The sequence below is a fragment of the Pinus tabuliformis genome, chromosome X (genome assembly GCF_031772625.1).
Source record: "Pinus tabuliformis cultivar Carrire ecotype Pingquan chromosome X, CPIR1, whole genome shotgun sequence".
Taxonomy (NCBI): domain Eukaryota; kingdom Viridiplantae; phylum Streptophyta; class Pinopsida; order Pinales; family Pinaceae; genus Pinus; species Pinus tabuliformis.
Window position 1 is genome coordinate 1,147,330,141 of NC_142308.1, and position 24,278 is coordinate 1,147,354,418.

The 24,278-nt window shown below is 36.5% G+C and overlaps 1 protein-coding gene across 1 annotated transcript; it reads right to left on the reverse strand.

The window, feature by feature from the left end:
• Positions 1–7,651: 7,651 nt before the first annotated feature.
• Positions 7,652–8,038, reverse strand: LOC149143946 (uncharacterized). Its single transcript, XM_089451993.1, has one exon. It carries the CDS (start codon positions 8,036–8,038, stop codon positions 7,652–7,654), a length of 387 nt encoding a protein of 128 aa, XP_089308119.1.
• Positions 8,039–24,278: the final 16,240 nt, after the last annotated feature.

Sequence of the window (24,278 nt, forward strand, 5' to 3'; positions counted from 1 at the left end):
GCATGATCTTTATACTTGTCTATGGACACATATGTCAATAAAAAGCCTGATCTAAGGTAATTTAAGTCTGTATGAAGTTTACTATCAATCTTTGAGAATAGGGTAGAACCATACCAATTTGGAACTTGCTAAAGGAATATTTTAGAGGCATGGATCAAGGCTGACTACATACTACATTAAACCACCTATAATAGAAATATCTAAGGACCATTCTTCTTGAGTTTCTGAAGCAATTTCATAGTTATTTTTTTATATGGGGATTAACTTTTGTCATCTATTCAAAAGTAGACTTAGTATATATGTTATCATTAAAATCCAATTCTAAGGGAGGATAACATCTTTACTTGGCACATATGAAGTAAGTTCAAGGATATATTTTTAAAAATAGTGGATTCTCCATTGAGATATTGAAGGATAAGTATGGTAAGTTGAAGCACAGTTTAAAAGGAATTTTGATGGGTTACTCTTTGTGATGAATTTTTGGTTCTTATCAAAGAATATATTATGATTCATATTGAAAGGGTCTATATAATATCCATTGGGTGGAAGCAATCTTGAACCTCACTATAAAAAACTAAAATGTAAATCTAGCCAATATACTTGACCTGTAGCAAAGGGAGACTAAAATTAAATAAAAAATTTCTTAATCAATCAATACAAGAGCATATCAATGGTTAGTGACACTCTCTACCTTATTTTCTTGAGGTGTAATCACATGTTTATGTTCAAATTTTGGTAAGTAATTATTTCGCAATTTTTTTTGACATTGTTGTGATTGTTTGAGGTACACTCAGATCATTCAATTCTAAGTGTTATGCTACTAAAAGTCTATAACACACTGTGACTTATGGATATAAGTGATCATAATTCTAATTATACTTTTATAGCTGGCCTATCATTATTACTGTCAAGAACATGTATTGATCAAAGAAGTATTACTTAAGTTTATCAGGAAACATAATTCTGAGTATCTATGAGCACATGTACATTTTATTTGTTAATGATAACTAGAAGTGACAACTAAGTCAATATATGAAAAATTATGAGTGTGGAATTTTATTCATATTGTTGATTACTAGGGTATGGCAATATTCGTGTTATGGGAAAAGAAGATGTATAACACAGAATATGTAAAGAACTATATGTAGGTTACTAGTATTGTGTTAATGTTACTGATGCTAGGGTTTATTATAATTGTGTGAGCAATGTTATTAGCTTGTGTAGGCATGTGTTGAATGTAGTTGATACTATAAGGGTTTGGATATAAGTTTCACTACATATAGTTGGAGCATCCTTTTATTCGGAGCTGATAAAAACATGGCATTGGAGCATCCATCTAGTTGGAGTTGGCCAACTAAGGCATTGGAGCGTCTTTCTAGTTGGAGATGGAAAGCCATGGTGTTGAAGCATCCATTTAGTTGGAGCTGATAAATCCTAGAAGTTGGATCTTCCTATTAATGTAATTTTTTAAAGACATATATGAATAAGCGTTCAATAGTTTTTCTCCTGGAAGGGTTTCCACCTAAAAGTATCATGTCTACTATCTTTGATATTGTGCATTGTTGAATGTTGTTGTTGATTTATGTTTTGATCTAATTATAATGTTAATTAATGCTTTGACTATTAAAAATTAACTAATTGAAGTGAAATACCGATTCACCCCCTTCTTATTATTTCCAACCCATCCCATTCCTTGAATAGGAAAGGCATTAACCAATGCTAACAAGAACCCATAAGGAAAAACATAATTACCAAGATCAACATATAGAAATACTCAACCTCCATCGTGGATCTTTTCCATATGGTAATCAGACCAAGGAATTCTCACATCCCAATTAGTATAAACACACACACACACTAAATACAAAAATAACTATGTTATGCCATATGAGCAACATATGGATTTCCTCAATCCCTTCTTTTATTGGACATTCACATACACACTTGTTCCAAGTGGATAAAAAAATAAACTTGTCTGGTAGTGCTAATACACTGCAAAAATCATGCACAAATTATGAATACAGTCCTACAAATCTTAAGGAAAAAGACAAGTAACCAAGGTTGCAATCATAAGCTATCCAGACCTTAAAATGCAAAATAGTAAACACATGCAATCCAATTTTCTTTATCAAAAATAGCATTCTATAATCATCATTTACATCAACATTATATCCAAGATCAATGTTATAAGTATCAAAAAATCATGTTCACATTGAACTTCTATACTCTGAGCTAGAGCTCCACTCATCTCCGAAGGTCCAAGCATTAAAAATTATGCTCTATTAATTTTGTAACAAAACACCAAATCTATTCCCAAAGTTATAGTGCTGAACCTTTGCTCTAATATCACTCTGTAACATACCCCTACTATCCCTAACACCTACTAAGGGTAAAAGGAGGCATTTACTACAATGGTCCAACCTCCAAGGTATTGTTATGGAGATGGGGTCTAAAATTTTCAAACATTTTCAAACTCTTTAGAGTCCAAAACAAACAATGTGATTATGTTTCATCTTGTCAATACCTTTCCAATGATATAAAATTTTCCTTGACCTGATTCTCCAATTAAGAGTTATGACCATTTAAAATCTATCCTCTCAGACTTGGTTATGGCCTCCCGACCTACCACATGACACCCACATGGGGTCCACATGGTCATCTAGAAGAGTCACTCATCATTCTTATGTGGTTAGCATAGTGGCTTGCCACACAACCCTAGCTTAAAGCCCTGGGAATTCCTCCTAGCACGTCTATACAAATCACACTGGTGGTCTGGGAGAGTGGGATGATAATTTCTTCACATTAACATATGGGAGGATGTTTCATCTATCAGGTTTTTTTACCACCAAAACCCTGAACCTCTTCACCTTAACATGACCTTGAATCTACGTAGTGGTCAACAATCCGATGAATTCCTATCATCTACTGCTAATACTTTTATCTTCTAGTCTTTATCATCGTTGGAAAATACTTCACGCACATCTTTGGTTTCCACTAATGGCTTGGTGCCCCAGGACGACAACCTTGATATCACTTGTTGGAGATAATATTTGTCATGTATTCTATTTGTCACTAACATTCCCAACTTCTTTCAATGGCACATTCCCTTTTTCTTGGTTCCTGTGATTTCCTAGAAATTACCACATAAATTTTCCATTTGTTGGAACCTATCTGTTGCTAGACCTTCAAGGCCCCGATACGTCATATTGATGTCAGTTGATCCACGTGGCCTTTTCTAGGAGTGCCATGTGTCTCCTGAAAATTTACCACTTGGAACCTCAAAAAAATCACTTTTCTTATGCCTCATGGCTTGCCATTATGGTGCCATGCCACCCCTTTGCACACATCATCTTCCATGTGACCATGGTTCCCACCAACATTTCATCCCTTGTAAATAAATATTTCTCATTATAAACAAATTTGAGACCTAGCTAAATCACCTGGCCCCTACTAAATCACCATGTTTCATTCAACAGTAGAGATGACATGGGGAAATTAGTGGTGGGGTTTCAATGTAGACACCCCCCTCTATGCCACATCCTAAGGAGAGGTTTGTATTCCTGGTTCAGAAACATGGTTTTGTCATCTTCATCTGACAAATTTCATCCTTATGATGTGACCTTGACTAATCCGTCGATTGAGGTTTAGTGCAAACCCCCCCATCATCGCTACTAACATCGAGGTGGTCCAAATTTCATGTGCCCCATTTGATCAATGACCCATCACAACCATTGATCTACACCAATGCCCAGGGCCCCAAACGCTAGTCCTGACTCTTGGCCATATAACCCCTTTCTCATGGTATTAGCAGCTCCAAGCCTCTTTCAACTTTCTTCCAAGCCCCAACCTACTCGGCCTAGATGGCTCCCTTGACTCCCTACTTAGAGGTCAACTTGAACTAATCAACTACAACTCATACTCATGTGCTACTCCATGTGAACAGTGGATTTCGATCCAACTATCCTGACTCCCAACTAGGGACCCACCTTTGTACTTGTCCTCTGCTTTGTTAGTTGGGCTCGAACACATCCTCAATTTGGCCTTTCAACCGACCTACCCAACCCCCAATGTCCTAGGTCCCATAGGTGAATTTAAACTATTATGCAAGCCTTTTATACTTAGAAACATTTCAACTTTTTTGTGAAGATTTCCTAGGAAAAAGCCTTATGAACTCAACTACCTATTGAAGATCAACTTTCCTTCAACGAGATCAAGGATCCAAGATATTTCAATTTCCTTTTCATCATACTATGGCCATAGAAGCCATGATTCAACACATTCACAACGTCGACTAGACTTCACCGAAATGCACAAACATCTTACTCCCAAAATTCGTTGTGACAAATATAGAACTCTAGCCATTAAATTGTCCATGAAACACACTAAGAATGTGCTTCTAAGTGCACTTCTCAGAATCAAAAGGAATTCAATCCAACTTCCCAACCACATCATAATCATGCATTTCTTTCCATGCAACACAAATTGCATACACATAGCAAAGAATGGAATTAACAACAATACATGCCAGAAAAACATATTCATCAATTCAAGGAAATAAACACATAGATACACCATCTCCTTATGTCTGAGAATCATTTCTCAACATATGCAAGAACTCAACATTTCTCCATAAATTTATAAAGGGGATCAAAAGCCCTCTTCCACGAAGAAAAGAAATTCCTCAATACTAACATAAACATTTAATCAACACATTAACAAGTCTTTCCATTCTAGTATAAGAAACATAAGTAAATATTTATTGCACCAGGCACTCATGAGTTAAAATACTCCCCTAATATTTACATAGGGACCAACGTCCCATTTCCATGTAGGAGTCATATTCCTATCCTTACATATAAATCACATGAACTTCAATCATATTATGGTCTATTATACGAATGCACAAGAGTTAAATTACTACTTAGTATAAAAAATAAAAGAAACATCATTTGATATTATATCATACACGTAATACTTAGTGAACATTTACATCACAAACACATGTAGATATAACTATATGAACACTTATCTTAAAATGAATAACCTGGTAATTTAGATTGGGACTTTGACTCTTCACCCAACCATAGATAAGCTGTAGTCAAGTCTTTCTTGCAGTTGTCACCTCCAAGTTAGATTCCATAGTTCGAGGAGGAGCGTTAAATTAAGGGAGGGAAATAATTCTACCTAAAATATGGTTTCCAAAGGTATCCTACCTTTACCCACCAACTAATAAAAAAAGTAATATGAAAACACTAATATCATCAGTTGTGAATAGGGTTTCTTGAGGCTACCTTGCCTCCCCCCACCAACTATATAATAATTTCACGTAAAGTAGGGAACTCTTCCTTTTATAAAAAGGGATTATAATACAACATCCCAACATATCTAGGGATTTAGAAACATAAAATATTAGTTCATATGTGGAGAGAGAGATATATATATAACTACTGATAAGGAGGATTTATTAGTTGTGATTCCTCTGAAGGAATAAGAGTGCACTCTCCAACAATTTCTTAATGGAATTTCTATTGAGGTTTTGTAGCTATGGTTGGTTTTCATAATTTATATTTTATCCATTGTAATGTATAAATAATTTTTAAGAAATGTTATTCATGTAATTTTGATTATTTATCCCTTGAAATAATTACTGTAAGACATGTTCTTCATGTAGGATTTAAAAGATAAAATTTCAAAATTTGAATTTTGATTTTTTGGCTCCAAAATAATCAAATTGGCCTTCCCTCAAGTCAAGTCAGCCCCAGTGAAGAGACATGCCCATTTTCAAAGGAAAAAAAAACTATATCAAGGCATTCAATCTCTTCCAAAAAGGAACCATTTGAACTTACACAAGAAACAAGTTTATGGGCATCTAAGCGAAGGATGAGGGACATGAAGGATGAAGATCTCTCTCTCTCTCTCTCTCTCTCTCTCTCTCTCTCTCTAGCTCACATTTCTCTCTCTAAACATCACATGTGTGAATTCTTGGAAGGATGATTTGTAGGGAAGTTTAGGGGTTTGAATTGAGGGCTACAGACTAGATTTGACCATAATATTTGTTGGTTAGTTTGACCTCATAGTTGACTAGCTACATTAGATGTATCTCTTCTTGAATTGAAGAATTTCTCTAAGAATAAGGTTGTTGGATTTTTCCCCCAAGTGGGTTTTCCTAGGGTAAACACTGTGTTCTCTTTGTGCATTATGATCTCTAATGTCTTTATGGCTTATGGTTGAATGTTTGAAGTGTGATTTCTTTTTTTTTTAACATCATCAGTTGCTATATTATATTTCAAAAAAGGTGGAGAAGGTTATTCCCCTGAGATACATAGTGAGATGCCATGAGGTGCGAGGGGAGTAGGAGTTACAGTTACAAAATCCTCCTTGCTCCTGCCTTCTAGGCTTTGAGGTGAACGTTAAACAGAAATAAATCCTTACAAACTGAAACAAAAGGAAACAACATTTATAGAACATCTTCAATCTATGCTTATATGACTAATTTGCCTCACTGTCGACTGTTCAGGCTTATCCGCTTCATCATCACGCTTGATACTTGAAGAGCTTGAGGGCTGGGCGTTCTTCTTTTCCATCATGTATTTCAGTATCTCTATGGACTCCTCAGCATGAGCACATCTGTTGGAGAGATGTCTGAACTGCTCATGTAAAGATGAAACCCTGTGCAGGAACAGATTTATATCAGCCTCGTATTTTTCTTTTATAAGCCTACTTTGATTTTCAATCTTTGCCTCCATGATCATCTGCTGACTATCCATCTTGCTGTCCAAAATCCTTTGCTGGGCTCTTAACTATTCGAGCTCTGCTTGGAGGTTAGCACAGTGAAGGCAATCTTCACTTCTCGCCATAGGTGGGTGTTGTGCTTGAGAGCAAAGGGCAGGCTTGAAGCATTGCTTTTGATAGAACTCTAAAAACTTTAAAGAGCAGTGGTAGACTTGGTAGAGAAGAGCAGACCAAAGAGAGGGCTTGTAATGCTGCTCTTGATTGCACGCACAAAAGATGTTGCTGGGTGACAGAGTTGCTATATGATCTCGATCCAGACAGAGGTAAGTAGCCTGAGACAAAAGAAGGAGGGGCCGCAGAGAGCTCAAAGGCAAGCAAGCAGTGCGTGAAGGCAGAAATGCGAAACAAGGAGCTGAAAGGATGCAGAGAGAGATGAGTATAAAGGCATAAATAGAAGTCGAGAGGGAGATCGCGGAGCATGAGGGGGGAACCGAAAGGGGAAAAGGAGAATCAGGGGAGTGATTCGGAGGAGCAGGGGTGGGATGGCCAGGAGGTAGAAGGACGATCGATCTACTGACGAGAGGTGAGGAAATAATAATTTCAATAAGTTGTCAGATCCCTATGCGGATCTTTGTCACAGGGGGAATATGGCCAATCTTTGACCAAACCATCATATCAGGTGTGTTGAAGAACTGATCGGTGATAGGAGGAGTCTTCATCATGGTAAGTACTAAAATGATTCCATGGCGTTGCAGACTAGGCAGCCCAATGGCCTGGCACAAGCTTTGTTGGCTTGACTGTCAACAATTTTACTGAGAGAACGCAAAATATGGTAATAGCACAAATATTTTATGGAATGTCCTAAGATTTGACACCATCTTATAATCTAGTGTAAAAGATCATTGGGAAGATCCCTGTTCTAAACCAATGCACTGGCGATAATCACCGAGTCTCCCAATATCGTGACTGTGTCTATACCAAGCTTCCTAAGTTGTATAAGACCTTGGTAAAGGGCCAAGGCTTCTGCTCTGTTATTGGAAGTGTGGCCAAGACCCCACTCATAAGACAGGATGTTATCCCCATTAGCATTAAATATAACTCCTCCCGCCCCTGCTACCCCGGGATTCGACTTTGAGGCCCCATCGAAGCAAAGATAATGCCTATTGTTGTTTTTAATCCAGACTGCGAATTCTTCTTCTTTTAACCTAATCTTCCAGTTAGGGGGAACATTGTGGTTTCTGTTACTAGCAGCGCTGCCCATCTGATTGCTGGTGTTTTTTCTAACAGGTATCCGATAAAGCTTCATTCTTCTGTGCTAAGATCACTGACGTTTAAAATTCTCTGACTCTTCACTGAGATAGTTTTGAGGGCAAGACTCCTTGCCTTATTATAAATACTTCTAACATTTGAATCCTTGTCCTTAAAAACCTTCCAATTTCTTGCTAGAAAAATGTTCCATAGCATATTGTAGGGAAGAATATCCCAGACTCTCTTCACTCTCTTATTCTTCCTGTGCTGCTAGGGGTAGTTTTTTTTCCAATTGTAAAGAATTTCTCCTATGGTATTTTTGGTGTTCCATGGGATTTGATTGTTATGAGATAAGTTCCTCCAGCAATCGATGGAAAAAGGGCAATCAATAAAGAGATGATTCATTGATTCTTTAGCATCTATGTAGTTACGAGAGCGAGAGGGGCCATTGATTCCCCTCTTTTGCAAATTTTTGGCCGTGAGGATTTTCCCTTTGAGAAGGATCCAAAGAAAAAATTTGATTTTTGGAATTGCCTCGGATTTCCAAACCACCTTCCAGTGATTCCAGCTTGGCATGGGGTAGCTAATGCTGCAAATGTAGTGGTGAGCAGCTTGGATGGTGTAAAGGGATCCAGATGGGTCCCAATGAAACCCATCAAGATCATTCTTTTTGACTAGAGCTATACTGTGAAGATGGGATTGGAGGACATAAAGACTTGCATTAAGGCTAGTGGGAATGACTGGGAAGGACCAACCTGACAAAAGAAGAGTGTGTGGATCCCATTGGGAGATCTGGACTAGGAAATGTATGCCTGTTCCTTCAAAAAAGGAAAGGATAGGGTTGACTCCCCCATGTCTATTTATTGGCTGCTGACCCATGATTCTATGAGCTCCAATGTTGATGCTTGCAGCTCCCTTGGGGATTTTTGAATTATTTTGAGTGATTAAGGGAATTGCTCTCTTGCATAATTGCAAAATTTTGGAGGAGTCTCTATTGGGTATATCTCAATCAAGAATCCGCTGTCTGGGAAAATTTAGATATTTAATTTCCAGTACCTTTTTCCACCAAGCTGGGAGTCTAGTAATGAGTCTCCAAACAATTTTGCCTCCAAAGGCTAAATTCAGAAATTTAGGAGATATACTTCCAAGGCCTCCTCAGTCTTGGGACTGGATAACCTGCTTCCAGTTATTCAAGTTGAATTTCGTTTTATCATTTTTCCCCCCTTGCCATAGGAATTGGCGGAGGATGATTTCCATTTTGTAGTGGAAGGAGGCCAGAGCTTGAACAAGAGAAAAATGATATAGGGGGAGAGAAGAGATACATGACTTATGAAGAATGAGGTGACTGGCTGGGTTGAGCCAAATGGACCGCCACTAATGCACTTTTCTTTTCATCTTGTCAACTACAGTGTCCCAGACTTCTACCCTCAAAGGTCCAGCACTTACAAGCATGCCCAAGTAATAAAAGTGGGTCCAATCATACTTACAAGTGACTCCAAAAATGTTGGCAATATTGTGTAGCACCTGTACTGCTGTGTTCCAGCCATATATACAGCTTTTCAGCTAATTTACCACTCCGCCAGAGTAACTCATGTATTTGTCAAGGAGAGACTTGAAGCGCTTAGCTATTGTAGTGGAGGCCCCTCCAATCAGCAGGGTGTCATCAGCAAATTGTGAATGGTTTATGTTCTTGACCCCATCCCCAAATTTTATTCCTGTGATTAAGCCAACCCTCCGATTGAAATCCAACGCCCTACTAAAGGATTCATCCATTAAAATAAAGAGATAAGGAGAAAGAGGGAAACCTTGTCGGAGGCCTCTGGAGGATTGGAATGCTTCTCCTGGTCTACCATTTACTAGAGGGGAGATCCATGGCCCCGAAGTGCAGGTTCGAATGAGGTTGAGAAAGCGATCATCAAATCTCATCTTCTTCAAAGCAACCAAGAGGAAGGAGTGCCTTACTCTGTGAAATGCATTGGCCAGATCAAGCTTGAGAATAAACCATTTCTCATTTCTGGTTTGACTCGAATGGATGGCTTCTTCCACAAGAAAAATGGAGTTAGTTATTTGTCTATTGGCGAAGAATCCCCCTTGATTTTCAGAAATGAGAGAAGGAAGCAGAGGCTTTAAGTGAGTAGAGATGATTTTTGTCAGGATTTTATAGGAGGAGTTACAAAGTGATATGGGCCTGAAACGAGCAAAGGAAGATGGCCTATTTTCTTTGGGGATGAGAGCTAGATGAGTGGCATTTGTATATCCTCCTATTTTTCCGTTTCGTTGGATCCAATTGATCATTTTTGTCAAGTCCTTTTTTATAATTCCCCAGAATGCTTGATAAAAGAAAATGGGAAAGCCATCTGGTCTTGGGCCTTTATCAAGTTGAAGAGTCCAGATCGATCTCCTGATTTCCTCCTCCTCGATCTCCTTGTTTAAGCTATCGTTCATTTCCCTGGTATCCTTGTTGGAAGGTGCTGCAATAGGTCTGTGTAATCCTCTTCCTCCTTTTTTTCAATTAGCATGTCTCAATAGTGATCTGTAGTAGCTCTTCGAATGTCCTCCTGAGTGCTTTGTCTATCACCTTCAGCATCTAGGATGGAGCTTACATTATTCCTTATCTTTCTGGTTGTCATTTGTTTGTGAAAAAAATCTTAGTTCTTGTCTCCCCCTTGCAACCATAGTTGCCTCGATTTGAGCCCCCATTTTGATTCCTCTTCTTTATTAACTCGATATAGTTGTAAGTAGAGGTCATTTTCCTGTTGTTTGTTCTCTTGGGAAAGGCCATTTTCCTCTATTGCTCTTTGTATACTCTCCAAATTATTCTTGATTTCTTTTTTTCACTTTCTCTGGTTCTTGGTATCTGGTTTTAGCCCATTCTTTTATGGCTTGTTTTGTTTTTTGTAATTTTGTTTCCCAAATGAAACTAGGAGATCCCTCCATGTGCTGGATCGAAGAACTGTAAACAACTCCTGCAACTGCCAGTATATCGTTCCAGAGGGAAATATATTTGAATGGGATGGGCCCAAGGGGCCAATGATTTTCCAGCATTAGAGTTATTGGGAAGTGGTCGGAGGTAGAGCACGTTAGAATGCTGGCATATCCAATGGAGAAATCAAAGAGAAGTGAAACATTAATGAGAATTATTTCCAACCGCTCCATGATGTTACCTGCACCCATCCTACGGTTATTCCATGTGTATCTATGGTTTTTTGGAGGGACTTCCAAAAGATCATGCTCCTGAATGAAATTTTCCAACTGTATTCTATATGGATTAGGTGTAAAGCTGCCTCCCCTTTTCTCATTGGCGTGGAGGATTAGATTGAAGTCACCTCCCAAAATAATTTTAGTGTTTTCTTCTACATCCAGACTATCTTTTAGATCATGCCAACAACTCTCCTTATCTTTGCAGTGATTCGGCACATAGATGTTGTAGATGATAATGGTTTGTTGATCTGATTTATTTTCCAAAATTGTTTTGATCCAGTGTTGATTTACTGTTTCCGAAATACAATTCCATATACCTTGATTCCAAATTGTTGCTACTCCTTTTGAGGCTCCGCTTGCCTCACTAATGCTGCCTTTATACCGTCTCTGCTACTCAATAACTTTACTCATTTCCTTGTGGCTTTGTTTTGTTTCTTGTAACAGAATGATTCTTGGCTTCTCAGAAAGGATAAGATCCCTTAGAGTTGCTACCTTAGAGGGGTGCCCAAGTCCCCTGATGTTCCAAGATAGTATTTTCATCATTGGATATGCAGAGTACGGGGAGGTATCCCTTAGAGTTGCTACCTTAGAGGAGTGCCCAAGTCCCCTGATTGCTCCTTTGTCTTTCTGCCCCAGAATGTAAGTTTCTATGGGTGTCTGTGTTCCCATTGCTATGTCTTTTTGTGCATTCCCATCCCGATGCAGCTTGGCAGATTTCCTACCCGGGCCAAGTTTCTTGAAGAATTCACTAGAGCCCCCATGATCTTCGGATGAGCGCCTAGTAATTCTATTGAGGGTAGGTTCAAGAAGAGGCTGAGAGGAGATAATGAGAGGCAATGAGGATTTGGTAGTGTCCTAGTTTTGGCTTTCAGGGAGAGGGGACTCCTAGGGATCAGGGGGGGAGAGAACTGAGAAGGGGTTAGAAGAGGGGAGGGTCTGAGGACGGGAAAGGGGAGGTGGCTTGGAGGGAGCATGGGAGGAAGGGTGGAATGAGCTGCAAGGGAGGCCGAAGGGCCTGCATCAAGGGGAGCTTTTGTTGAAGAGATCATTTTCTTTTTCTTTACCATTTCCCATTGTTCTTCTTGTGGTTCATTTTCTACATCAATAAGCTTAGTGCATCTATTGGCAAAGTGGCCATATTCGTGACATACCTTACACTTAAAGGGGATCTACTCGTAATCCAGTTGCTGTATATGGCTCTAGTCATCCACTTTGAGCTTGATGGCTTTCGGGAGGACTTTGCCAAGGTCACTGTGATCAATATATTTTCCGACTGCATTCCCGATGGCGCGAACCAATTCATATCCCCAACAATGGAGAGGGAGGTGAGGGAGCCGAACCTAAACTGGTACCACACTGGGAATATGCAGCTCTGGATCAAAGTCTGGGGTCCATTTGTTGAGGTACAAGCCCCTTGAGTCCATGAAATAGGGCCTGTTTTTGAAAATTAGATCCTTATCTTCTTTGGTTTCAAAGTGGAAGGTGAAGTACCCTTTCCCGCATAATCTGATGGAGAATTTCCCTTGTATTTTGTCGGACCAGTTCCTTTCAACCCATCTTTGAACAGTTTTTTGAGAAGGCTAGAGGCTTGTGAATTGACCTATAAGTCCTCTTTCTGCCAGGGAGAAAGGAGCCATGTGTGGAAGAACTTGAGGCAGGCTGACTTCTTGAAGAACATCCATTTTTTTGATGAGTTTCGAAATTGCTGGTCGGGGGCACTGTGGGGGCAATAATTTAATCAATGTCGAGAAATCCTACTGAGGATCGATCCCTTCCAGTGGAGCTTCTGAAGGGGCCATGAAGGGAGGCCGAAGCTCAAAGTCCTGCGCAGTGATCACCTAGGTCAGTCGTGTGGCAGTAGCTCAGGTGCTCAAATCTAAACCTCAAGTCTTAAACGCATTTTTTATTAGCCTAATCTTTTTGAAGTGTGATTTCTTATTGATAAACTATAATTGTTAAAAGAAGACATATATCATTAGAAGTAATTACTGGTATTTCAGAATATTGTGCTTGTACCTATTGCACTTGAAATATCAACATGGTATCAAAGATTAGGTGATGAAAAGGACATTGAGATCACTCTTAAAGAAGCTTTGGTAAGAGATCACTTTTTAGAAAAACTCTATATCTTAAATCTATTTTCCTGTCTATAAATTAGAAGGAGCTACAAACTTTAAGGCTTGGAAAATAAGGATTGGTATTCTTCTTACAAAGGAATGTCTCTTCAATATTGTGAAAGGAAAGGTCAATAAACTGTAAAGAAATAAACGAAATTAAATTTGAGAAAAAATGATATTACGACTAGAAGTATCATTGTAGATTCCATCAGAGATAATTTGATCCCATATATCAGAAATCTTCATTCTTCAAAGAAAATGTATGATGCCCTAATTTTCTTTTATACTATCAATAATATTGGTCAAGCAATGAGTTTGAAGTATGAGCTTCGTGATGTTAGAATGAAAGGGAATGATATTATAGCCTCATATTTCATGAGTATTTGTTAATTTAGAGATCAATTTCAAGCAATTGATAAAATCATTCCCGAAAAACAACTAGTAAATTCAAAATTCAATGGTTTACCTGAATCATGGGATTCATTGGCAACAGCAATATGTGATATAAAAGATGTGCTAATGTTTGATGAACCATGGATTGCATGTACTCAAGAAGAATCAAGACTCATATTAAGAGGAAATATTCAAATATTTGAAGAAGGTGATTCTTAGGCATATGAAACATGTTTCAAGAAGAATAGAGGAAGAAAGAAGTTTGGATTTCAGAAGAAATGGAGGAAGAAGAAAAGAAGGAAGAAAATATGAAGAAAAAAGACCTACACCTCAAGTAAAGAGATATATGTCAAAAGTAAAATGCTATCAATGTCACAAATTTGGTCACTTTAGACACAATTGTCTTGCAAGATCAAATGATAAAATGAGAAAAGGAAAAAAACATGCTTGTGTAGCAAAGTTTGAAGAAATTCCAAGAATACCCAAGAACGAAGATCTATGTAATAAATAATTCTTCTATTTCTCTACTCTTACTAGTTCTATTGTAGATAGTGAAGTCTTGTGTCTAGTAGGTAGTGGAGCCTCAAAAAACATGACGGGAGATAGAGACAACCTCACAAGTCTAATTGAAAGAAGATTATCACAAAAGGTGGAAATTTGAGACACCACAATTTATGCAGTCAAAGGCATTGAGAAGACATCCACTGAGCTAGAATCCAGTGATAATGTTCATCTTAGAAACATATTATATGTGCAAGGTTTGAAGAATAATTTTGTCTCTATTTCATGCTTGGAAGATAAAGGAGATAGAGTAGCATTTGTTGATGGAAAAGTTATTGTTTGGCCCAAAAGATCTAGTATAGATTCCATTAGAGTAGTTAGAGTTTGTGAAGGAAGGTTGTATAAAAATTTTGAAGCAACATACTCAAGCACTTGTCCATAATGATATTAATCCATGTGAGCTTTGGCATAGAATATATGCTCACATTCACTGTAGAAATTTTCTATCCTTAAAGCAGATGGTTGCATGTATTCTAGAGTTGTAGGTACAACATGATGAATATGTAAAGGATGTGCACTTAGGAAGAGAATCAAGGATAATTTCAACAAAATTAGATCTAAGGAAATATTAGATCTGATCCATTCGAATGTATGTGGTCCAATTCTAGTAAAATCTCTTGGAGGCTTCTTGTACTATGTAACATTTATTGATGAATTCTATCATAAGACATGGATCTGCTTCATGATGATGAAGGATGAAGTCTTTGAAAAGCTCTAGAAATTCAAAGCTGAAGCCAAAAAGATGAAATGAAAGAAGATAAATATCCTAAGATTTGATAATGGAGGAGAATATACCTCCAAGGAGCTTCTTTCCTTTTGTAAAGAAGTTGGGATTAAGAGAGAGCTAATATTCCCTTACAATCCACAACATAATGGAGTTGCTGAATGAAATAATAGATGTATTAAAGTATCTATGAAGGAAATGATGCATGATCAAGAATTACCTATGTGTCTATGGAGTGAAGCACCCATGAAAACTATCTACATTTAAAATAGAAGTCCTCATCGAATTTCAGAAGACAAGACTTCTGAAGAAGCTTTCACTAGACAGAAACATTAGGTTAGTCTTTTAAGAATTTTTGGTTTCCATGTTTATATTCATGTACCTAAAGATAAGAAAAGGAAGTTAAAGCCGTTAGGAAAGAAAGGGATATTCGTTGGTTATATGGAGTCATAAATGGCCTGTAGAATATATGTTCTAGGACAAAGATAGGCTAAAGTTAGCAAAGACATGGCCTTTGATGAGAATGTGGCTCATTGGAAATCAAAGGTAGTCTCCATGGATTTTGATGATGGTGAAGAATGTAAATTTCCCAAGAAAGAAGTTACTAATCCATCCAATACTACAGAACATCCCAAAAATATTTAAGAAGAGCCAGAAGGATCAAGTGAAGTAATGGATACAATTGTTGTTCCTTAAATAAAAAAATATACCAACATGGCTTAGATCTACCTTGTAGGAATAAACAATGACATTCAACACCACGCAGAATCTTTAGGGAAATAAATAGGCCAAAGAGTTATTCTGGTTATGTAGCTTTGATGACGAATCTCTTTGAAGCCGAACCTTCCAATTTTGAGGAAGAAACTAAACAACAAGTTCGGAATGATACAATGTTGGAAGAATACCAATCAATTATGAAGAATGATGTATGGGCGTTTGTTCCTAGACTTGAAGGAAGATAATGGTGTCCTCCAAATGGGTATACAAAATCAAGCATGCAATGGATGGAATTATTGTCAAATAGAAAGGAACATTCATGGTCAAAGGGTTTGCCTAGAAAGAAGGAGAAGATTATGATGAGATTTTTGCTCTGATTACTAGGGTACACTACCATTAGATATATTATTTCTATTGCTTCTTCTATGGGTTGGAACTTATGCTGAATGGATGTAAAGATTTATTTTCTTCATGACATGATTGAGGAAGAAGTGTACATAGAGCAACCTAAAGGTTTTGAGATCCATGGCATAGAGTCTCACATTTATAGGTTGAACAAAGCCTTGTATGGAATTAAGCAAGCACCAGGAACCTAGTATACAAAAATTGAAAACCATATTACAAGACTTGGTTTCTTCAAAAATGATGTTAATCCAAACTTGTATTTCAAGGATGAGAAGAATGAAATTGTGATTCTATTATTGTACATTGATGACTTATTTTTTACAGTTTTGGAGCGTCATATTATTTGAAGTAAGAGGGAGTTGGTATCTGAATTTGATATGAAGGACCTTGGTTTGATGCACTACTATTTGGGGCTAGAAGTATGGAAGAAGCCCAACAAAATATTTCTTGATCAAGGAAAATATATCATCAATATCCTGTAGAAGTTTGGAAGGATAGAATGTAAGTTAATGTCAACTACCATGGTGGAAAATATAATAAAGTTGAGAGACACTGAGTCTAATTTGGTAGATCCATCCATGTACCAAAATCTAATTGGATCACTAATGTATTTGGTCAATACCAAGTTGGAGATTTTATTTGTAGTGAACACATTGACCTAGTTCTAGGTTGAACCAAGACATGATCATTCAATAGGAGAAAATAACATGTTGAGATATTTTTGTGGTACAATTGACTTTGCCTTGTGATGCCTAAAATGGTGACATATAACCACAAGGCTATACATATGCAAATTAGGTAGGTAGTGTTGAAGATAGAAATAATACCTCCTGTTATCACTTAAACGTTCCTCTTGGATGTGAAAGAGGAACTCCTAAGGTAACCTTTTCAAACCCATATTGTACATTGAAGGTTAGCCCCTTCAATATAGAGAGGGCTCTCTCTGAAATCCTAATCACTAAACCTAGAAACTTATTGTGTCTTTAAACAATGGCTAGATCTTTAGTAGGGTTGTGCTCAAATAGGGTTTGGTTAGGATGAAGCAATTAATCCACTGGGAAATGGGGTCAACAAATCAGGTTTTTAGATGTAGTTACTAAGATCTAGACTATATGAATCAGGATAGACACATACATGGTAGATGGAAAACTATAGATATATCAAACATCATTTGAATGGTAGTAGAAGGAGATAACAATCCATTATAATAGGGCATGAAACATGAATCCTACAATATTTATAAGAAAGAGTGTAGATGTCTAAACCATAGGAACCAGATCATTAAAATAATGAATTATGTCACATAATCTCATTTAAACATCATAAGATAACATATAAAGTGGCATCACATAGAAAGGAAACTATCACATAAGAGAATAGACTGAGTAAAACATCATAAGAATCTCTATATCATTGATCATGATATCCTAGTCTTATTAGCACTTGAAAGAGATAAGTAATTTTATCACACATAGAAAAAACACCACTTTTCTTTAGAGTCCAAACCTTGGTCCTCCTTTTAAATTTAATTAGAAGGAACACTACATAGGTTTCATATCAACAATTTGGGAAAAGTGTTAATTACAATAATTGTCAAGATACAAAAGAAATGGATCTGGAAATATTTTCACCCATCTTTAGTTTTCTTATTTAAATAATAAGGGAGGATATAATATCTGATCCCAAGTCAAATTGATGAGGTGGCCTTTAGTTGTTGACTTGGAATTTTTATAAGAAACATAATTTTGAAAAATATGGAAAAGTAGGCCTCAAAGATCCATTCATATATTCCAAAGCATGATATATACGTAAAACAAAAGAGAAATTTTGGTTGATTTGTATTTTCCCTCCAAAAATACCCTTTGTTTTTTAAAAATTCATCTCTAGCTATTCAGAAACCATGTTTGAAAACAATGACTAAAACAAGTAAAACAAAATTTCAAAATATGGAAAAACAGGCTGAAAATATTCCTTTATATCTCAAAAACTGTGATAGATATCTAAAAAACAAGGGAGTTTTTTTTTTTTTTATTTATCCTTTCCCTACAAAACATTCCTTTGGTTTTCAAAAAATCCTCCAACTATTCAGAGAACCTGTTTGAACAAGGTGACTAAAAAAGGGAAAAACAGAGTAATCTTGTAGCCGCTACAAAATATTTTCGTATGCCATTTGTGTTCGATAAACTTGATGTGATCAGCTGAAAAAATTTGTTAGGAGCTTATCGATTGTTTAATAAAATATTTGACATGTTCTAAAACCTATGCCACTTCTTTCACACAAAAAAAAATTGTCTTCCAACACTTAGCTTTGTTCCTTTTCCTTTTGCAGCAAAATAATACTTAAAAAATTTCAATAAAATCAAATAGTCAACTGCTCTTCAACTCATTTAGAATTTTTTTGAAGGTACAAATATAGTGCTAACACCTCTGGGGGTTCCTCCATTTTGGGCTTCACTATGATTTCATGGATGCGTATGAAGCAAACATTTGTCACATTCAGTACTATCGAGGAAAAATATTTTGTAGCTAGCTTGGTGAGTTATGAAGTAGTATGGATTCAAAAGTTACTTAGCACTATTTGATCATGTGCTTGAGCCAACCATGACATATTGTGATAATCAAAGTTGTATGAAGCTAATAGAGAATCTAGTTTTCCATGAAAGGTTGAAGCACATCGAGATCAAGTACCACTTAATCCATGGAATGGTGTAGAAGGGAGCAATGAAGCTTCAATATGTCTCCAATGATGAGAATATATTGATATTCTTACAAAGCCTATGTCCTGAGTGGAGTTTGTATACTTCATAGACAAACTTGGACTTGTGGAGAATACATCTTTCATTGAGAGGGAGTGTCGATGAGATAACATCGTGTACTAACATTATCCCTATGTCAAGTACCGTGACCTACATTAGGGAGATTATCCCTGTGTCAAGTACATTGAGCTGAATTAGGGAGAATTTTTTAGTAGAGGATTGACATTATTCCTATGTCATATGTGACCTGAATTAGGAATAATGGTCATAGAGCATCATATTTATTTAGCATTGGGCCATGGATTATGCTGATATAATTTGGCCTTTGGCGATTCACCATGCTTCATTGACCCGAATGATGGTGAACCAAGACTAGTATGGGTGCCATGTGTCAAGTATCGATTCAAATTATGGCAACTAGTTCTATGCTAAATGATATCTCATGTGTCCAATCATGCAACAAATGGTATTATTGAAAAATATAAGGCGCAATTTTTGACTAGAGGGTTCTCCTAGAAAAAGGGAGAGGACTACGATGTGACCTTTGCTCTAGTTTCTAGGTGCACTTAGATCCATTATTTGTCTTGCTGCTTCTTTGGCTTGGAATTTACATCAGATGGATGTAAAGGGTACTTTCCTCAATGGTATAATTGAGGAAGAGGTGTACATAGAATAACCTCAAGGTTTTTAGGTGCATGGGAAGGGGCCTCAAATTTGTAGTTTGAAGAAAGCCTTATATGGACTCAATCAACCTCCAAGATCTTGGTATGCTCGAATTTATAGCTACTTGATGAGACTTGGATCCAACAAGGGTGATGCTGATCAAAACCTCTATTTCAAGATTGTGAAGAACACACCTGTGATTTTATTACTATCGGTTGATGACTTATTTCTGACAGGTGTTCAACCTCTCATTATTCACTGTAAGAGGGAGTTTTCCTCTGAGTTTGACATGAAGGATATTGGATTGATGCATTATTATTTGGGGATAGAAGTCTGACAGAAGCCTAGGGAAATATTCTTTGGTCAAGGAAAGTATTTTATCAAGAACCTTAAGAACTTTGGCATAATGGGATGTAAATCCATGGCAACTCCCATGGTGACTATTTGAAGAAGTTGAGAGACTCTGAGTCTGATTTGGTATATCCATCCATGTCACATTAATTGGTTAGCTCATTGATGTATTTGGTTAATACCATGCAAAGAATTTGATTCACATTAAACACATTGATCCAGTTCTAAGTGGAATCGAGACATGAACATTCACTCACAACAAAGCACATACTGAGATATCTACGTTGTACAATTAATTATGGTTTGAGATATGTCTCAAATAGTGTTGCAAAACTATAGGTATATACATATTTTGATTTGGCGAGGAGCGAGGATGAGAGGAAGAGTACTTAATGAGTATGCATGAGTATGCTTTTGTTTGGGCTCCACTATGATTCCTTGGATGAGTATGAAGCAGAGATCTATCACACTCAACATTGCAAAAGAAGAGTATATCACAACCAATGATGCATGTACTAAATTAGTGTGGCTTCAGAAGTTTTTTGCAAGTTTTTTTTTATCAGGATCTAGAATCAACCGTGATATATTTTGATAATCAAAGCTATGTAAGATTTTTGTGAACCCTCATGTTCCATGACATGTCAAAGCACATTGAAATCAAGTACCACTACATCCATGACATGGTGTAGATGGGAGAATTGAAGCTCGAGTACATATCCACTGATGAGTGGAAAATTGATATTTTGACAAAGCCTCTATCTAGAGTGAAGTATGTCAACTAGTTGGGGAGAATGGTCCTAGAATCCCACAATCACTCAATTGAGTGTGTTGATTTTAACCTCAGGATCATTCTCTCTAGATAGGATGAGGAGCTCATTTAGCATTGGTCTGAATTTCTCATGTAAAGTGTGGCCTTTGGAGTTTCACCAAGGGGTCAAACGTACCAACCTAGAGAATGGTGAACCAAGACTAGTCTAGGTCAGGAGTACCAACCAAGATTATGGGTCAATGGTACCGACCAAAGTTATGAAGACTATTTCATGCTAAATGTTATATTATGTGTCAGGAGTATCAACCAAGATTATGGGTTAGTGGTACCAACCATTTGTGGCAACTAGTTGATGATGATGACTTACCTTATGTCAGAGTTGCTGACTAGGTTGATGATGATGATGATGCTGATTTGTTATAAAAAATTTTAAGAGAAATTTGTCAACTTGAGAACATACAAGACGGTCATTATGAATACCTCCATAATTAAGAGGGAGTGTTGAATTTTGTAACTGTGGTTGGTATTCATAATGCATATTTTAGCCTTTAATGTATTTATATTGATCAATGCAAATCACGTTCTTCATGCTAGATGCAAAAGAAAAATATTTTTTCCATGTTCTTCATGACCTTTTAAAATAGAAAATTTGAATTTTTGAAAAGTTGTTTTTTTGCTCCAAATTAGTCAAGTCAACACAAGTAGTGGAGACACCCATTTGACCTAGTAGATCACTATATATCTAAAGGCATTCAACCTCATTCTCCAAGGAAAAATTCGATCTCCCTCAAGAAAGAATATTTTTGATGTCCAAGTGAAGGACAAGAAGGATAAGGAGGACCAAAATAAGGATGAATTTCATCTCTTTCTCTCTCTATACAGATCACACATGTGGAGGGTCTCTCTCTCTCTCTCTCTCTCTCTCTCTCTCTCTCTCTCTCTCTCTCTCTCTCTCTCTCTCTCTCTCTCTCTCTCTTTCTCTCTCTCTAGATCACATAAGTTTATGTAAAACTTGCATTGCGGGGCCGAATTCTATGGGTAGTTGTGGGACTCAAAATTTTGGTTTTCTGGGCAGTTATTGGGAGGCTGAATTTTGACCGAGGGAGGAATAAGAAGGCCAAATTACTAGAGAATATTGGAGGCTTGATTTGCAAGTTATTGACCATGTTTGAACATAAATTTGTTGAGGGTCAACTTTTACCTAGTTGTTGTCTAGAAGGTCTTGGTGTGTCTCTTATTGAAAATAAAATTTTCACTATTGAAAACGTTTCTCATTCCCCCCTTAGTGGGGTTTCCCACGGTAAATATTATGTTATATTTGTGTGTTGTGATCTCTAATGTCATACTATTTTTATATGGTTGAATTTCTAAAGTGTATTTCTTAATGATATACTCGAAAATTTAAAATAATATCAACATCATTAGAAGTAATTATCAATTTTCAGAAATATTGTACTTGTATCTATTGCACTTGAAAAATAAACATATCTTTAGTATGATAAGGATTTGAAATACCACAATTATTTTTGAAGGTAATTTATGGGTATTTTTTGCCAACTTTGAATTATAAGCCCATTTGGACATTGAGATTGGGTTTCCCTTACTTCTATCAAACTCATCGAATTCAAATTCCCCTATAATATTTTTAGAGAAAAGAGTATACAGTTGTTATTTGAATTTCTAGACATATATTTGAAGCTTTTCTCTTGCAAAAATCATCATCCATCATTGGTTAATTTTTTTATTTTTACTCAGTAGGAACAACAATTGTGTATTTATGATAGATTGCAATCAAGGACAAAAAAGACAACAATGGATCTAAAATATGAAAATTGTCATGTTTCCCATAGTATTACATGTAATGAAGACTATAAATAAACTTGGGATCCTCTATTATAAGGTACCGTAAGTAAGCAGGTTTTTGGGATCACTTGGCTATTAAATTGCTATATTTGGACAAATGGTAATCAAATATATTTTTGGATGGGTTTTCTTGCAAGGGATTAAATATAAAATATTTTTGTTGCTATAGATGTATTTACTTGTATTTTATTTATGTGAGCATGCTACATTCTTCTTACAGAATAATGTTTTCTTGAAAAAGATTTCTTCTTTTGTTGTCTTTTATCCCTAGGAAAATAATCATGCCCTTATTCCCCAATTAAATTATCTTCACTCATATCCCTTTGATTAAAGTTTTCTCTTCTATGTAAACACCCATATCCTTTAATAAACCATTTCCTTTTTCTAGCTACTCATGTCTCAACCTTTCTCTTTCCTCAATGTCATTTTCACTTGTTAAGAAAAACTAGCCTATACTCTTAAATAAGTCTCCCCTTGCTAACTACAATATCAATTTTTTCATGTGCGTTTAGAGTTTCATTTTTTGGATTAGGATGTCATCCCATACTCTTGGTCATTAACATATGTTCTTGAGTGACATTCAATTGAACTTGAACTCATGACCTAGGTAATATTAAGTACCTCTTAAATAAGTCTTCCCTTACTAACCATAAAGCCATTTTTTCATGCATGTTTAGAGTTTCTTTTCTTGGATTAAAATACTATCCTATACTCTTGGGAATTAGCATAGGATATTTAGTGACACTCAATTGAGCTTGAACTCTTGACCTATGCAATATTGGCTGCCCCAATTTAACAACAATAGCCACCGTCTTTTAATAATCATGAAAAAATGCCTCAATAATGAAATTATGTTTACAATATAATATTGCAGTGTCTGAATTAATGTCCCTAGCCTATGTATTTTATTTTTAAGGACACAAAAATGGATGATAAACAAGGAATAATCAATTTCTGCATCTATTTAGCATGTTTTGGAGTTTTTTTGCATCCTTCATGCATCTAATTTATGTTGATTGAGAATATTTTTCTTATTCTTTGCATCAAATTTGTGCCCTTGGGGCATCTTTCTTGGCATATAAATGGAAATTCTATTGCATCTTCTCTATTTTCCAATGTGTCCCTACCATATCTCCAGTACAAATTACATTTGACTTTCCTGCATCTTCCTTAAATATCACTATGTTTGAGTCTCCCTTGCATGTTAAATTTTAGCAAGAAAAGGCTTCATTTGACTTGTGCCTTAGTCAAATGGAGAAATTTGAATTTCCACATCAGCAAGACGACTTGAGTTGCAATCAGTAGGAGTGACATGGCCTAGTCACTTAGTTAAATAAGTTAATTTGGGTTTGTGAGCAAGATGTAGAGTTATGCATGAGTTGGTTGCTAATATCTAGCAATCTAGTGGAGTTATAGTTAGTGAAAATCAATTATGTGAGTTTTAGTAATGAATAGAGTTAGTATGAGTTCAAATGAGTAGTTATAATTTTTGTTAACTCACTAATATCTCAATTAACTAGTCAATTTACTAAAAATATCCCTAGTCATGTATGCAATTCAAATTGCCTAGTTGAGTGGAGGAAAAAGACATCAATGTAATTATTATTCTGTACTAGTGAGTGTACAAATTTTACAGGTAGGTGGTGAGCTAATTTTCTCAAGAATTACACAAGGAAATAGGAGATTCCTATTTTTTAGGAGCAGGAATTGTGCAAGGAAATAGGAGGAAGTTGGAGGCCTATTTTGGCTAAGTGTTGGTTAGAGTAGGTAGTGCAAGA